The following is an 18,832-nucleotide window of genomic DNA, read 5'->3' on the forward strand; positions in this document are numbered from 1 at the left end:
GCGCTTAATGATGTTGCTTATGGCCACTTTCATTTTCTGCCTCCAGTTCAGCATTTAGTTAAATGTGAGTATCTTCATTGAAAGGTTATTATTTGACAACAAAGTTCATATATCTAAACCTCATTAAAACTGATCATGTACTTGCCAGTGAAGACAAATTGCTCATGTTTGCTTGTGTGCTGTAAAAAAGTATGAAGTACAGGAGAAGTAGTGACTGTTTGATCTGGTCTAATTAAAATGTTTTTGTGCAGAGAAAATGCAAGTTTATTTTGTTTCAAAATGACAAAAGATAGTTCTGCTTTTATTAACAAAAAAATAATGCAATCATCTTTTCATAAATAGTCATAGATGCAGTTAAATTACAGTGCAACAAGAGATCCTGCAACATATTTACATCCTGATGACTTAGTCGTGTTAGAGCTTAGAGACTTTCAATATGTCACTCAGTGGGTGCAGGTAGCACCAGATATGTAGATTAGGACCAATTCTATCGTGGAAATCTCACGTTTGACTAAACACATTAAGAACCATGTTTCAGGACAAGAACGTGCAAATATACTGTTATTTTTTAAAATTATTTTAGAGGCTGTAATGCGACAGAAGTTGCTCTGTGGCCTGGAATCAGTGACATTGAGGTTAATATCTATGCAGAGGATGTTTCCTGCCTATGAAACCAATCGACAAGATGATGCATGAATACATTTTCATGCCAATTATGACCATGCCTTCAGCATGTAGCAACACAAGCAGCATTTTTGACATCATCAGTCATCTTTTGCCGATGGTGGAGAAATCCTGTGTGGCTTTGTTTGTCCTTCTGTACCACTCTGTTGGTGCTGATGTTTTTACACTCGCGGTCTGGCTGGAAAAAAGTATTGGTTATGGTTTCTGTCTACTTTATCCTGCCAATATATCGTCAAAGTGTTTGTTACATGGTACTAATGACAAAAGTGGCTGCAGTCAAACTATCAATCAAGTCTGCCTGTAGGAAAACCTCTCCATGTACATGACAAGAGATCGTAATGTGTTGAGATTTTTGGTCTAATTTAAATTTGAACTCCTCCTATCCAACTCCTCAAAACATAACTTTTAGACCCTGTTAGACCTCATATTGATATTTGTCCTAAGTAATCTAACATACATGCAGACAGCTCTAACTTCAGTCGTCCATGCTTTAATTTATGTGTAGCCACCACCACAATATTAACAATACTGGCCTAAAGCAGTGGCTTTGAGATGCATTCAAGAGACTCATCACATCCCGCAAACTTGAAGCTTGCTTCTGATGATGTGTTTGTGGTAATACATGCCCCACAAATAAGGCATTAATTTCTATGTGAACACAGCACTCATAAGCGGTGTTTCCATCATGGCACGGTTCAGTTTGGAACGATAAAGCCCTAGTTAGACTTCCACTTAGACTGCGAACAGTATCTTGGTAGGTGGGGCGTGGCCATCTGTGCCAATGGCTGTGTTGCGACAGACAACAAAGGAGGACATCCAGCAGCTCTTTATTTCCTGCTCGGTTTGTGGCTGTTTGTCTCGACAAGACATCCATCCATTTTTATGAGATAAGACTCTGCCTTGAAATATTTACACCTATCGCAAGGGAGTAACGTATTTCTGTCGCTCAATCAGCTGGCTGTTTTGGGTGGAGCCGTTCCAACTGTACCGGTACCATGTTACTCAAAATTCACGGTGGAATCACACTTTGGTTGTGCACATTGGAGCAGATTTCTGAGAAAAGATATTAATACCAGATCTAAATGGAGTAATATTTACCGAGCTCAGCTCTGTGGGTTATCTGGAGACAACCTAAGATCAAATTTAATATACCAAAAACTCTAAACTCCCCGTCAAATCTGTGAGTTCTTAAGTGATTTTCTTCGTAGGGACTCTGAGGAGTCATCATTGAAAAGTCGTTCAATAGTGGAGACAAGTGAATCTCTGACGGCGCGGCCTAAGCCTCTGGCAGCAAACACATACAGCACAGGATTTAGTGCACTCTTGATGTACACCAGATACAGTGATATGTATGTGCCATATAATGCTCCTGTATACAGTTTGGTCCAGTCAGGTCGTCCCTCTACCAAGACTCGTAGGAAACGACAAAGAAAATAGGGCACCCAGCAGGTGAGGAAAAAAAGCATGGTGAAAAAGAGCACATGGTACATCCTGATCATCCTGCGTGGGGTGGAAGTGGAGGAGAAGGTGGGTGTTGGAGGCGCTACTTGCTGAATGGTGAGTAAAACGGCAATGTTGCTTCCAATGAACACCAGCAGGGGCACAATGAAACCACCCACGGTTTCTGTTACAAACAGGCCCATGTTAAACTTCCCACTCTCTAGGCACTGGTAAGTCTCATTAATTTCCAAAAGGGTGGCGCTATGCAAGTATGGGGCAGACAGGATGGCAGCTACCAGCCACAAGATGCCACAGGCCAGAGGAACAGCCCAGGGTGGCCGTTGCAGTCGAGCCCACATGGGCTTCAGCAGGCACAGGCATCGTTCCAATGCCACGGCACAGAGGAGAAAGGCAGAGGCGTACAACCCCAGGCCGCGCAGGAACATGATCAGACGACAGAAGCCGTGACTAAACGGCCAACTGTTTCCATTAGCGAGGTAGCCCAACATGAGAGGCGTACGCACAAGCAGCACCAGGTCAGCCAGGGCCAGGTTCAGGACATATATACGGAAACTGCTGGCAGCACGCCTCGATCCATTGGTGCCTCTGTGCATCAGGTGACGACGACCGTGAAATCCAAGAGCCCACACCACCAGGCTATTCAGAGGTATGCCCACCTGAAGTGGAGTCAAGAGAGACGGCTGTTAATTAGATGTAGGCTATGATATCAATCCAGACCAGCATCCCTCAACTTTGTAGCAGAACTAATCTGCAACTGCACAACATTCCTTAACCTTAAAAATAAGAGGAAGGATTTATAAGACCAAAGATGATGTGAAACTGAAACTAAAAGTTAATTGTGTGGTCCTAACTTCCCAATCCATACAGGAAATCCAGTTTGTTCTGCACATGTTAAAGTGTGGCTACATCCTGTTACCAAGGTTGCTTTCAGGGTTCACATTAGAGCGAGGGTTTTGATGGGACGTAGCCACACTAAACACATGCGTGTGATGCAAATTGGGTTTTGGGCACAGTATAGGTAGCTACAGGGATCGGGAATCACATGGTACTTCACAATGCGATACACGATGCATGGTCCCCGATACCAAAAATATCACAATATCGCACGATTCTGTGCATAAAGTCTATGTATTGAACGTGGATGGGGCATCATTCCTTTGTGCAGCGCCGCCGTGAGGAGAAATGAGGTAGCGACGCCCGGTGAGTATAACTGGTGGGGACTGTTTACTAAGTAGAGTGACTCAATTTGTTCATTCAAATATTGATATTTTCCCTGCTGCATCAATTATCGTATTGTGCGAGAGGAAGGATCAACAATATATCCCCAAATCAATATTTGACCAACCCCTACTCCACAGTCTCACAATCGCTTTCCCAGTTATTATCATGTGCCATAATACAGCCTCTTCATGCTAGCCTTATACATGCAATGGCAGTGTACCACATTAACGGCACAGGCTTGATGGGTAGAATCTTACCAGGAAGATGATCAGGGTAGCGGCAATTTGGATGCCCTGGCTGATGGGCTCCACCTGCCAAAAGCGGCCGGTGGCGTTGGTCAGTGGCTGGTTCACTTCATGAACAGGAAACTGTGTCCCATTCATGTTGGCCGTGGAGCTGGTATCAACCTTTAGCGAGCTGGAACACACGAGACATGCATTTTAGATAACAGTCTGTAGAAATATAAAACAGTTTACACTATTGCATGTACAGGGCTACCTTAGAGAGGTTATATTATAGTATTTAGTACTAGTTGTGAATGGGATTATGAGGTTTTGGAGCCACAAATACAACTTTGTTTATGGCCATAGAGTGACTGAGCTTTTATTTTTTAAGCTTTCTACTAACCTTTCTACGAAATTTCTCATTATGTTTGAGCCATTTTAAGAGTTATTGTTGTCTTGATTGAAAAACAGACGCCGACTGGCATGGACAAGGCTCAACGGCTTTTGTTGGATTCGGATACGCATGGTCAGGACTGTTGTTTTACAGCAGTCAGGTTAAATAGGTAGATGATAGATGGATGTTTACGTCTGTGTTGTAAAAATACGTACTCCGAAAGTGTGCGCGGAGCACTGTATAGAAAATGGCGAAAAAAGTGACCAGACTGTTGAATTTTTTTTGGGCCCTGGCCTAAATCAAGTTGAAATTTTGGCCCTTCAAAGTAAGACGTTTGTGACCCTCTGCCTGTATTAGACAATTTAAGAATTAACCATTCAAGGACCAGTATTTGATAATGTGAAAACACACACACACACACCTATACATGCACATATGTCAACTGTGTTAGCAGTGATGATTAAAGACGTAGGAATTCTTTCCCTGCAGCCTCAAGCTCTGGATGAATCCACACATGTAGACTGAGCCACTGTGACATCAGCATTCATGTGTTAATAATCACACCTCCATTAGCTCCGTAGCAGCGGCATTAAAAATCTGTTCTGTGCCAAAGTTAATGATAGCAGTGGCGAGTTCTGTAATTAAAAGCTTGTAAAGAAATGACGACTCAAAGGTGATCAAGTAAGAAAGTCTAGAGTCTGAGGAGATCATTTAAAGGGTTTTGTTCTTACCTCCTTTATCTTCCTTCTGCTCGGAGAAACAGTGCAGGAAATAAAAGAAAGAAGGTGTGACGACAGGCGTTTAAAAGAGAAATTTCACTCTCTCTACCTCCCTCCCTCCCCTATCTCTCTCTCTCTGTGTGATTGCGACACATCTCACACAATCTTTCTTGGCAACATACCAACCAACATCACGCACATTTGTCGTCAAGGAAAAGCCATTTCCTATGTTTGACCCTGAATCGTAAAAAGAACATTGTTCTATTTTTTTATTTGAGGTATTTGTTCTGGGAAACTGTCCAAAAATAGTTTTTTGTTTGTTTTTTACAGTGTGCAGTAAATGCATGATTGAATTTTGCTCTCCAGCTTTTTCACCTGTGGTTGCAGTACCTGCTGTAAACACTAATGGCCGCCGTTTAACATGTTTTACATCTTGCCTCTTTAACAGAAACTGGAGTAAAAAGGGTCCAGGAGTGGTCAAGAGGGGGCCGGACAAGAGAGAATACCGGGTAAAAAAAACATCTGTTCAGTAGCGGGTGAGCACAATATTCCATCATGTTATTGCATCGAAGATCTTCATGATGATCTTTCACCGAATTTCAAAGTAGAGCTGTGATTTCTATGGCTCTTGAGGAGCCGTTTCTTTAAAGAGTCGTGGCTCATTCTTATATTCAATTATTCTTTAGAAGTGAAACAGGGGATTTTATCAAGACAATAATCACTGGTTGTAATTAATAAGGTAAGATTCAAAGCAACGGTTCGCAACTCCTTTTTAAAGAGCCGCTCAAGGGATTCGACTCGTTTGTGAACGTCACAGCTCTATTTCAAAGTAAAAGTGTTTATATATATATATATTTTTTCCCCCTCATTCTCATTTATGGGCTCCTTCCTAAATCCTCTTTTCTTACCTATAATAAAATAAACGAATGTAGTACGTGACTGTAACAAAGCTGTGTGTATGTTAACGTGTGCTTTTCCTGTCTAATTTTCCATTTATGTGTATACTATAAGTTAAGTATTAATAAGCGGTGGAGTTGGAATGTTTTTTAAAATACTAAAACTAGTTTTGAATACGAACAATTACATCACGAAAAGTGAGTGAATCCTTTGGACTTTGGTTTGTCCCTTTTGTGTTTTAACCAATTGTGAAATAATCGTAATAATTATTATTGAAAGTAATAATTAAATAATAACAATAATAATAAAAAAACAACTTACACACAATAACACAATAACACAATTGTTTTCTTAAACATTTTTAAATGAAAATCGATCCCTTTTTGACGGTAATGTCAAGTTCAGACTCCATTTAAGAGCTTTTTTCTCACTGGTGATGCACTTGTTGGCCTTCACCAGAAGGTGGCGATATTGTTTATTTGGTAAAACTGGCATTCTCATTCGTCATTTATGTCTAAATGAGTTTTGGGAGTTTTTCACTGATTAATCAATAATTAAATTAAATATTTTGAGCAACAATTAATCAGTTTTGATTTTAAAATAGCTTCATCTTTTAAGTTCTTAGATTTTTCAGTGAATATTTTCTTTTTTTTGTAGCATCAATTAACATCTTATGGATCCAATAACTGATCCATTAATCTGGAAACTGACTGATTCATAGATTATGAAGATGACCTTTAGTTACAGCCACAAACTGAAGTAGAATATTATTCATTTAAAGCATAAACACTGCTTTAAATTATAATTAAATTATACATCTTATTATTCAAGTGAGTATGGTATAGAATAATAAGGTGTTTGTTCAGTGTTTCCTGAAAATGTGAACTTTAAACAATTTAAACAATAATAATCCTGATATAAACATCATGAACGTTGCTAGTTATTAATCCTGTGTTATATTTAATTCCCAATTTCTCCTCAGGGATTAATAAATTATTCAAAATTAAAAAACTACTACCTTTTATTTTTATTGATCTTTCGTTCATTTCAAACTATTTATCTCTTACTTTTGTAGGTTTTCTTACTTTTTTTCACGAACTGTCTTTCTCACTTTCTTATGTTCTTTCTCTCTTTCTTCCTTCCATTCACAAACTGTCTTTTTCACTTTTGTATGTTCTTTCTTTCTTTTACTGTCATTTCTTTCTTTCATTCTTTCTTTTACAAAATATCTCTTTCTTTCCTACTTTGCTTTTATTTTACTTATTTCTTTCGCTCGTTCTTTCACTTTTTCTTGTTCTTTCATTCTTTTTCTTACGTTATTTCTTTCTTTCTTTAACTGTCATTTCGTTCTTTTACGAACTCTCTTGCCTTTATTCCTTCTTTCCTACTTTACCTCTTTCTTTCTTTCCTACTTTACCTCTTTCTTTCGCTCGCTTTTTCCCTGTTTCTTACGTTCCTTCACTATTTCTGTTTTACTGTCTTTTTCACTTTCGTATGTTCTTTCTTTTACAGACGTCTCTTTCTTTCCTACTTTACCTCTTTCTTTCGCTCGCTCTTTCACTTTTTCTTATGTTCTTTCGCTATCTTTCTTTCACTCTTTTTCTTACGTTCTTTCACTTTCGTATCATTCTTTCTTTTACTGTCGTTTCTTTCGTTCTTTTGCGAACTCTTTCTTTCAGTTTTTTACATTCTTTCGCTCTTTTTCTTTCTGTCTTTCTTTCTTTCTTTTACTATGTCCTTTTCAACTTTCGTATGTTCTTTCTTTTACGAACTCTCTTTGCTTTTTGCCTCATTCTGTCGCTTGCTCTTTCAAATTTTCTTAGGTTATTTCGCTCTCTTTCTTTCGTTCTTTCCCTCGCGTTTTCACTTTTTCTCACGTTCTTTCGCTCTCTTTCTTTCGTTCGCTTTTCCAATTCTTTCCTACATCTTACATTCTTACGTTACATTTCTCTTACTCTTTCCATTGTTTTTTTTATTATTATTTTCTTTTCTTAGCTAAATATAATCATAAAAGTAAAATTTTTGCTAATTAACAACACTTTCTTTGTTACGTGTCCTTTTTTTTTATTCATTGCCACCTTTGATCTGGTATCATTTCAATTTGAATATTAATGTTTTAACGTAACCTGCTAATTAGGTCTTTAACAGTTGCTTCTCTTGTTTGTGAAAGAATTGTCAACAACAAAAACTGTGTTCAGTTCCTCAAAGATAAAATTCTAAATCTCAGTCCATTTATGATTCATTCTCATGAATACAAGAACGTTTTAAAGGGTTTAGTCAGTGTTGAGGGTCACTTCATGCTGCACTCATGTCCTTTCTCAACATGTGATGAAGTAAAACAAAAAAAAACACAAACAGGCAAAATAAAAGAACTGGTTTTATTTATTTGCTTTCACACAGAAATGGATGAGATGAGGTCTGAAGCAGTAGAAATGTTGTCATGACAACGTTTCATGACACAAAACCCCTTATCCATTATCTCTAAACGGATTCAAATGAGTCATATTAAGATGAATATGTTTTGTATTAATATTGACTGTCAGTTTGTTGTTTATTTAAAACTAAAAGACATTTCCACGTGTAAATGAAACTAAATATGGAATCATATCTAAAGTAAAGACGTTAAGTGAACTTAATTGTTAATATTAAAACTTAGTGAACTAAGTGGAGACATTAAGTTATTACAAAGTTAATAATATTAACACTTAGTGAAGACATTACTCAGTGAACTTAATTTTATTAACTTAGTGAACTAAGTGAAGACATTAAGTTATTAAGAGAACTTAATACGATTAACACACACTAAGTGAAGATTATAAGTTTATACTTACATACTGAATTAACACTTGGTGAAATAATTAAAGACTTTAAGTTAATTTTTATTGGTAATAACACTTAGTGAGCTAAGTGAAGACATTAAGTTAATACTAAGTAAACTTAATACTTCATAATATTAACACTTAATTTCACTAAGAGAAAATATTAAGTTATTACTAAGTAAACACTTAATACTTGACTATATTAACACATAGTGAACTAAGTTCACTTAGTAATAACGTACTTCCTTAAGTTATTACTAAGTGAACTTAATAATTAATAATATTAACTTGGTGAAAAACTTAAGTTCTTAACACGAGCTAATTTATGTGTTATTTAAATTTGTCACAAAAACTCATCTTTTCTTTCGCTTTCTTTCATTCTTTTTCTTACTCTTTCGCTCATTTTCGTTCGTTCTTTCGTTTCTAAATGTTTGATATTAAGTTTCAAATCATGTGAAATTCAGCAACGTTCTTTGCGCTGAGACTCTGGGGGCGTGGCCTCTGGGGACACAAACACACACAGGTTTGCGCATCCTTAAAAATATCCTTTTAAGGACTCACATTGATGTCCATTCATAACCATAACCATAGCCTTAGCCTTAGCCTAACCAAAAGTCTAATCTTACAGTCCACATCTTACAGGGGACATTTCTGTTTATTTCTCTCTCAGCTACATCAAAAATTCCCTCCCAATTTTCCACCGAAATACCCCAAATTTCTATTTATCAGTATAATTAGCTCTTATCTATGAATGATAATAATACCAGATAATAGCTGGTTTCATTTCTTTAGTGAGAAATTAAATTCATTAAGATACTAATAATATCAACACTGAGTGAAGACATTATGTTAATACTTAATAATATTGACACTAAGTCAAGATGTTAAGTTAATGCTTAGTAATAGTAACACTAAGTGAAGATGTTAATACTTAATAATATTAACACTAAGTGAAGACATTAAGTTAAAACTTAATAATACTGACACTTAGTCAAGATGTTAAGTTAATGCTTAATAATATTAACACTAAGTGAAGACATTAAGGTATTACGAAATGAACGAAATACATAATATTAACACTAAGTGAACTAAGTGAAGACATTAATTTATTAAGTGAACTTAATAATATTAACACTTGGTGAAATAAGTGAAGACTAAGTTAACCTAATAGGTAATAATGATTCATTAAGGGAAAATGTTAAGTTATTACTAAGTAAACACATAGTGAACTTAGTACTTTACAATACAAACATTTGGTGGACTAAGTGAAGAAGTTACGTTAATACCAAGTAAGCAAAGAAAAAAATTGTTTACAGTAAAAAGTGGTTTACTGTATACATTATTATCACAAACAAATCTTTACTCTCTGATACAGAAAAATGAATGTGCTTTTTTGCAATCAGTATTTAAATTAAATTTATGCGGAAAATACTTATTAAAGACTTTTTTTTTGCAGAAGTGTGTGTGTGCGTATGTGTCTGTCTGTTCGAACTGGTTTCTAGAGCTGAATCTTAAACAGCGCTGGTCTTTCCACTTCTGAATCTCGCCTACACTTCCTTTAAACCTGCTAATTTTAGACGCTGGGGTTTTGATCAGGGGGAAACCAAAGCGCTCTCATATGTCACCAAGAAAGAGCAGGAATGAAAGACAGCTCTTTCTCTTTGTTCTGTGTTTTGTATGTAAATACTGTGTGTGTGTGTGTGTGTGTGAGATGAAGAAGTAGCTGATTTTGGTGGCAAATGTTTGGTGATTCCTAAGAAAAGTGTCTGCTGAAATGTTCCCTGTGTTGTTTGTCACCTCACAGGACACAAACACACAGACAGAGACAGAGTGTGACGGCATAGTTGTTATCAGATCATATCAGCTGTGCGTGTGTGTGTGTGTCGCGTCACTTGTCTCATGCTTGTCCCACATAGGACAGGAAAACAGGGTGAAGTCAGGTTTGGTTTGCCCACGTGGAAACACTGAATCTGAGCTGAGGAAGCAGAGAAAAAGAAACTCTCAAACTGCTTATATTTTTTACTCAACATTACACAAAAAAACAAAAATCCTTTTTGCACTCTTGAACAAACTTTCACACTGGTTTTCGTTTCTGGTTTCCTCTGTCGAGGAGTCGAGGCTTGTGAGTGAAGGTGGCGGTTGTGTCCGCATGACGTGCATACACATGCGCGCCTACAGGAAGCTTAAACGGCAGTTTCCTCCTGACATCAGTAAATAATATGATGTCACTTCCTCAGGTTCTCTCATCAGCATCATCTGCAGAGGCGGGACGTCATGAAGTATGAGCACTTGGTTGCCATTTTTAAAGATGATATATGTACAATACTGGCTGTTCTCTGCCCCCCTGCACCCCTGGTTGCCAGATTTGACTCAGAATTCTGACTTTAATCTCAGAATTCTAACTTTAATACAATACAAATAATAACAGCTTCATAGTTTAAAAGCTTTGTGTCAGTATCAGTGGATACTTGAGTTTGTGATATCTGTATCGTTTGTGATATCGGTATCAGTAGATACGTGAGTTTGTGATATCCGTATCAGTATAGATACTCAAGTTTGCGGTAATGGTAGGTACTCACGTTTGTGATATGGGTATCGTTTGGGATATCGGTATCAGTAGATACTTGAGTTTGTGATATCTGTATCGTTTGTGATATCGGTATCAGTAGATACGTGAGTTTGTGATATCCGTATCAGTATAGATACTCAAGTTTGTGGTAATGGTAGGTACTCGAGTTTGTGATATGGGTATCGTTTGTGATATCGGTATCAGTAGATACTCAAGTTTGTGGTAACCGTAGGTAATCGAGTTTGTGATATCCGTATCAGTAGATACTTGAGTTTGTGATATCTGTATCGTTTGTGATTTCGGTATCAGTAGATACGTGAGTTTGTGATATCCGTATCAGTATAGATACTCAAGTTTGTGGTAATGGTAGGTACTCAAGTTTGTGATATGGGTATCGTTTGTGATATCGGTATTAGTAGATACTCAAGTTTGTGGTAACCGTAGGTAATCGAGTTTGTGATATCCGTATCAGTAGATACTTGAGTTTGTGATATCTGTATCGTTTGTGATTTCGGTATCAGTAGATACGTGAGTTTGTGATATCCGTATCAGTATAGATACTCAAGTTTGTGGTAATGGTAGGTACTCAAGTTTGTGATATGGGTATCGTTTGTGATATCGGTATCAGTAGATACTCAAGTTTGTGGTAACCGTAGGTAATCGAGTTTGTGATATCCGTATCAGTAGATACTTGAGTTTGTGATATCTGTATAGTTTGTGATATCGGTATCAGTAGATACGTGAGTTTGTGATATCCGTATCAGTATAGATACTCAAGTTTGTGATATGGGTATTGTTTGTGATATCGGTATCAGTAGATACTCAAGTTTGTGGTAACCGTAGGAAATCGAGTTTGTGATATCGGTATCAGTAGATACTTGAGTTTGTGATATCCGTATCGTTTGTGATATCGGTATCAGTAGATACGTGAGTTTGTGATATCCGTATCAGTATAGATACTCAAGTTTGTGGTAATGGTAGGTACTCAAGTTTGTGATATGGGTAACGTTTGTGATATCGGTATCAGTAGATACTCAAGTTTGTGGTATCAGTAGATACTCGAGATTGTGATATCGGTATCAGTAGAAAGTCAAGTTTGTGGTATCAGTAGATACTAGGAATGCAACGGTACAGTTGCATAGATACGGTTTCGATATCCACGGTATCGGTACGGTTTTGATTTTCTCATTCTCATCGTAATCTACGCTGAATCCTAAATGATCTCACACAGCGGACTTAAGCGGAGACGATGCCGCTCCTTTGAGACCGCCGATCACACGATCAATATTATTTCTGATATCGGTATCAGTGGATACTCTTGTTTGGGATGTCGATATCGATAGGTAGTGGAGTTCGTGATATCAGTATTGGTAGATAGGTCAGTTTGTTACTGATCTGATCCAATGTCAATTTATACAATTACTGTATAATTCACTAACAAATGAACAACTGTACCAGTATCTATATAAATGTCACCGCTCTAAACAGTCACACGCAGTCATGTGGAGCACGAGGAGATTAATCAGGACACAGACATTTGTTTATGACTGAAAGTTACGCACTGCAGCTTTAAACTCATCCCAGAGCCTGTACTTTTTTTTGTAACTTTTATCTCAGTGGGGAAGTTAAATCATTACTTCTACTTTAACCGGAGTCTTTTTTATGTATTATATAACTGTACATGACTTTAGACTGCGAGTGCTTTTGCCACCTCTGATCATTGGTGGGGGGGGGGGAACTTTCAAAGCGACTTCCTCCATGAATTTGTAATGTATAAAGCAGAGGAGTGAAGACAGAAGCCAGAAAAACCAGACAGAAGAAGTGAGCGTCACGTTTGAACCCTGCTCATCTGCCATATTACACACTGTGAATTTCCAGTATGTGAAGGAAGGGGGGGTCCCTGTCGCACTTTCTTCCCCCACCTCTTCATGTACGTGCAGCCGTTTTTCCCTTAACTACTTCATCACCAGTCTGTCCTTTTCTATCTTTGTTTCCTCTTCAGCACTCACTCGCACAGGGATGCAGTGAAGAGTGCGCGACAAAGTCCCGCATTTTGCGTGAAGCCCCAGTGCCGGAGAGGCGTCGGGGGAGGGGTTAGGTAGCGAAAAATGCACGGGGAGGCACCTTGTCTTCTCAGAAACGTAGTGGGATGACTTGGTTACTGGGTTACCACAAGCAAACACTGCGGGCTTCACGGTCCTGGGCCAGTTTACAGGCTGTTATTGAAGAGGATAGTGTGCAAGGTCACAGTCATTTAGTCAAAAGGGTCTCTTTCAAAATCCCCACTGAGGACAATCCCATAACTGACAATGAGAACTCCCAATCATTTCATGATGGCGCATAGTCATAACTGCTACAGCGATCGCACAGGTGGCACGGACGCTTAGTATTTGTGTGAGTCGAGGTGTTAATATGAAAACGAATTTCTTTTTTCGGCTTCGCCGTAATTGTCCCTCGTTAGACTGTCCACTTTATTAGTTACAACCAATAACGTGTCGGAAGCGACCTGGCCTTCCAGAAAACCTGAAAAACTATATGCGCCTAAAAATTAACTATGTAGACGAATACTGGAAGAATCAAAAATCTTTATTGCAGCGACAGGAAGGAAGATATCAGCTCACCAATCAAAGAAACTATTGATAACTACAGTCGCCATCTTGAATACCCACAATTCATCCTGCGAGTCCCAAAGACGGGTTTGGACTCACAAATGGGTCGCGGGAGACCAAACAAATTGGCTGAATAGTAGAGGGCACTACACCGCTGATATACATAGCAAAGGTTATTATATAAACACATTGATTATTATTATTATTATTATAATTATTATGATAAAACATCACCCAATTCAGCATAGACTGTAAATGCCTAACATTGGAATAAAATGAAAAAAATGTGTCTGATTAATTTCCCATTTTTAACTTCATTGGTTCTTAACTTTCTAAAGATTCTATTGTGCGTTTGTGAAGCGGCTCCACACTCTGAACACTTTCTAATCTGCATCTTAAACAATGTTGACAATCTGAAAAATGTGTCTTCTTGTACTGAAATGCTTTAGGTGGGCACATATGATGGATTGACGCCATTAATATCATGTCATGGCTAAAGATTCTTACATACCAGTATCAAAAAGGAACATTTCTCAAGAAATACTCATTTTTATTGGGGACTCATTGAATTTCCCAGGGACCCATGCAAATCAGCACCTGTGGCTCCCGGCACTCAACGTCACTGCTTTCTCTAAAAACTCTACGCAATTGTGAAATTGTCAGGCCACATTACACACACTTACATTACATGGAAAAAAATTGAACTTCCTTCATGCTATAAATTCCTTTATGCATTATTGTCGCCATTTTCCTGCGGAAACCACTTTCTGAGTTCATGGGAGATTAAAAATAAACACCCATGATGTCACTTTGCCATCGCTGTTATATTGTGCAATCAGTTTTAACACAGTAATGACAACTGAAAGCTGTTTATTCTCCTTTTTTCATCCAGTTTTATCTAAAAATAAAATGTACTGCTGCTGATCAAACAAACTATATTTTATTTATTTATTTATTTATTTATTTATTTATTTATTTATTTATTTATTTATTTATATCTATATCTTTATCTTTAAAAGCTTCAATTTCAGCTTTACACCATGGTGAACAAAAAAAAAAACTATCACAGAAAGTTGATGAGCATCATCGGTATGATGGCGAACGTAGAAGTGACTTGAAAAAACGACATCTTGCTCGCCAACGTACACTCTTAGTGATTTATCTGATTTAACTGCCACATGGTGGAGCCACATGCGTCCAATCAACAATGCAAAAAAATTCAAAAAAAGGTGGAGTTCTGTGATTTCACTGTATATTCTGTCCGTTAACGGTCACTCAAAAATTTCATTGATCAATTCCCTCCCACTCCTGACGGCATTCCGCTCAAAGCCCCGCCCCCAAATGACAGGAAGTCATGTTCTTGCGAAATTTTTGTATCATTTAGTTTTTTTTTTTTCAACAATAAATGGTTTTGTTTTTTTATGATAAAAATATTGTTTTTTTTACTGAATATTTTTTTATTCCGTTTTCACATTTATTATTATTATTTTGTTCATATATAAACATTTCCACATCGTCCCATGAACCATGAGTTATCGTTATGTATTCAGCCACCATCTTGGAAAAAGAAGCACTGTAAAAAGAAACTTTTGTTTCGACAGAAAGAGCCTAAGTGTAATTCATTAGACTATTATGTAAAATTTGGTGTCACTATCAGATTAATTTAACATTTAACATAGTCACACCGAAAATCCATCAGTCATAAAACCGTATAGTAAGTCATTTTCTTTGACACGCATTACTGACAAATCTTTGAGCTGTTGCCTATGTGAAAAAATGTAAACAGTGACATTTTACTCATCTAACGCTAAACTGCCATCGCCGACCGCCGTAATAACAGTCGACATAACCGTAAATGAGCGTTTCTTTGTCGACCGTAGGCGGCATTAACATAAAAAAAAAAAAAGACAGAGCGGCATCTTACTTCCAATTTGTTGCGTGATTCTCTTTCACTTTTTGAGAGTCATTCAGTTAGCGGTGGGGACTTTTTTCGCATGAGTCACATTAGCCTATAAAAGACATGCAAACCCACGTTATGGTTTACTGTCGACTGGGAGACGCACACGGAGGGAGCGAATACGACGAGGTGTCGAGAGAGGAAGAAAGAGAGAGAGAGAGAGAGGGAGAAGCTGTGAACAAAAGGAGGAGAGGAACAGCAGTTGCTGAAAGAGGAAGTGCAGTCGCTGTGGAGACAGGTCAGTACACACCGTAACACACCGTTTTTCACTTCCTGACTCTTCAACGTCAGATTATTAGCCTGTTTTAAAGTCATATAACAAACTATTCCGTGTGGAGATGTCAGAGTTAAAAGCTAATGATAATTTTTTTGTTTTTAGTTTGTCAACATGCGTTTACCTCAAGAGCCGGCGTCGCTTTCTTTTCTCTCTGTGAAACATGTGCTCGCGCACGCTCTAAAAGCATCGCGTTACTGCCGTGTGATTGGCTGAGTTTATATTTGCGTGTACCTGATAAAGCGACCAGAGAACAAGTCCATGTTTTAAACCCTTATTTGGAAAAAAATCCTGTTCTGGGCATTTGGGGGTCACAACTAGAGGAAAATTAAAATACCAATATCATTTTTCAAATAAATAGGAAATGCAGATACTCTTTTAAAAGATTGCAAAAATTAAGTTGTGAGAAGAAGCTAAACTAATTTAGCAGCCATGTCACACCTAACATTCAAAACATGTTTGGTGACTAAATTAGAACTTAAAAACATTTAAGTTGTCTAAAAGGTCAGGAGAAATCTCCTGTATCCAGAAGAACTTTCTGGATGTGTATAGAACTTTTCCTGCTTATATTATAGCTTTTAGCATCCGACATAAACACAACAAAATTCATCCCGATCTGTTGAGATGTCGCTGACGTGTACACATCTGAACTTATTCAATGGGACGGAACCATGAACCATATGCCAAATCTGTAATCCGTAATCAGATGTGGATGAAATTTAGTCTTGTGGCAGAATGTCTAATCCTGCATGCACGTACCAAATGTTGTTGAAATCTGATGAGAGATAATGTTTTTTATATATATATATATATAATGTTTGCCAATTAAAAGATGTGGATGTGACATAATCAGTGGGTAGATACTTGGGTATTCACCTACCGTCACAAAAAAAACTGTACACATAAATGTCGAAATTGTATGGATTATTATAAGGCCTACAATTTTTTACATTTTAAAAATTATGTTACATAACAGACCAACATTTTATTTCTTAAATGATAAATTAAACAACATCATTTATTCTATTCTCTAGCACTCCTTAGATTAATCCTCAGAGTGATGGGATACGTGTGTGCTATGGAAGCCCAGCTGTCCATTTTCAACTTTGCAAAAGTGAACTTATTTTTTTTTTTTGCAAATTTCAAGGTGCAATTTCAACTTTTTCAAGGACATTGTGTCCACAGTTTCTGCTCATTAAATTAGTGTTTATTGTTCTTTTCACTGGTTTGTAATGTCCTGAGTCATATTTAACCACTTGGAGATTTGCAGAAATTATAGCCTTTTATTTATTTAGTTAGTTAATTATTTATTTTTTAAATTTATTTAGGGGTGCTGTATGTACACTACAAACCCTTTAAATAAATGTAACATAAAATGCACCTCTTGGGCATTGCTTGTTAACTAATTCAAAAAAAAAAAAAAATTAGCTGTTACAGAGAGCACGTGTTTGTAATGCACCTTTAACATTAAAACCAAAACATTAAAATAAGCAAATTCAGATATATTTGTATAATACTGATATAAATGTTATATTTTTTGCTCAACTTTGCCTTTTTTAAAAATGATTTCTATTATAAATTGGGATTAAAAACCATTTGCAGTCCAGTCCCTAATAATCAGGTTTTCACAACAATTCTTTCCTCTGTGTTTCCTCTAACAACTGTATCTGTCGCCCCCTGCAGGATTTCATCAGCAGCACAGGATTCAAAAAAACAGTCGAGTCTCAGGTTGAGGTTAATGCTAATCGTGATAGGGGTTGTTCTTATGCAGACACCTAGCATGTTAGCATTAGCCTCACTTTGGGAGATCTCACGAAAGGAAATGCTGCTGCTGCCTCTGCTGGATGGGAGGACACATGACGGTCAAACTTCAGTGGACTAACATGTAAAAACAAACTCGGTTCACCAAATATGGACAGTAAAAAAAAACATGTTTATAGATAATTATATATGTATATATTCTAAGATTAAAAGTAAAAGGAGAAATACTAAACATTTCTCGAAGTACATTCAAAATAATTACATAATACTGATATAGAGTACAATGCCGCAGCAGCTACTGCCTCTAATGGACAGTTTTCATTAAAGGTCCAGTGCATAACATTTATAGTTTCTCATTATAACACACACACACAAAATAATCAGTGATAGTGAAGATAACTTCTGTATTTAAAGCTCCTGTGTGTAACTTCAGTCGCCAAAAACACTTTGCTAGCGTCACCACCGCCCCAGACACACCCCACTCCTCAGGTGAGCTTCTAGAACTTTGTAAATAGACGATTGTAGATCCATTACCCAACCTCTGTTAATAATAACCCTTAAGTTTTCCACAGTCTTGGTTTCTGCGATGTAAAAAAAAAAACTGAACGCCTTGCTCAGGGGCACCTTCGAGCCTTGACAACTCCCCTCTTGGCTGCCTGTACGGAGGGTTCATTGGCATAAATTGAGGATCAAGACAGTCAAGTTCCTAAAACCTTGTTTTTCCAAACTTTTAGTAACCACATATCACAGAGGAGATTTATATTTTGATGGTGATATTTAACTTGTATCTATCTATATATCTATGTATACAAACCTCTTATCCATAAATCTATAGCAAAATCATTATACAAACAATTTTATTTACAGCCTAAATATCCACCCTGTGTTAAAATAAACAAGAACAGTGACACATTATCACAACCATCCCCGTGTCACTTTTAATTGTTTTAAACGTGGAATAAAGGAAGTTGTAGTTGTAGCAGATTTAATTAACTGATAAAGGACGACACACGTCGGAGCTGCTTTTGTTTTATTGTCTCATTATCGTACTTTTAGTTCTGTGATGCTGTTTGTGATGGTGATTTTCTTCCCAGGTTGACTTGTAAAAGGAGATTTCAATCTTCCCAGTAAATGAATAATAAAGGTTTAATGACTGAATGAACTTCATGAAGACTTCTTTTTGTGTTTGTTTAAACCAAAATTATCTTCTGAGTGGCACCAACATATTGTCATATCATATTGT

General features: G+C 37.1%; 1 protein-coding gene across 1 annotated transcript; it reads right to left on the bottom strand.

Moving 5' to 3' along the window:
• Positions 1 to 1,856: 1,856 nt before the first annotated feature.
• Positions 1,857 to 17,686, bottom strand: LOC310936868 (C5a anaphylatoxin chemotactic receptor 1; the record flags this gene model as incomplete). The annotated part of the gene is made up of 3 exons (XM_083901023.1): positions 1,857 to 2,801; positions 3,624 to 3,783; positions 17,643 to 17,686. The coding sequence occupies 3 exons, from the start codon at positions 17,684 to 17,686 to the stop codon at positions 1,857 to 1,859; spliced, it is 1,149 nt and encodes a 382-aa protein (XP_083757149.1).
• Between the last annotated feature and the right edge of the window lie 1,146 nt (positions 17,687 to 18,832).

The sequence above is a fragment of the Microchirus variegatus genome (genome assembly GCF_963457635.1).
Source record: "Microchirus variegatus genome assembly, chromosome: 14".
Taxonomy (NCBI): Eukaryota; Metazoa; Chordata; class Actinopteri; order Pleuronectiformes; family Soleidae; genus Microchirus; species Microchirus variegatus.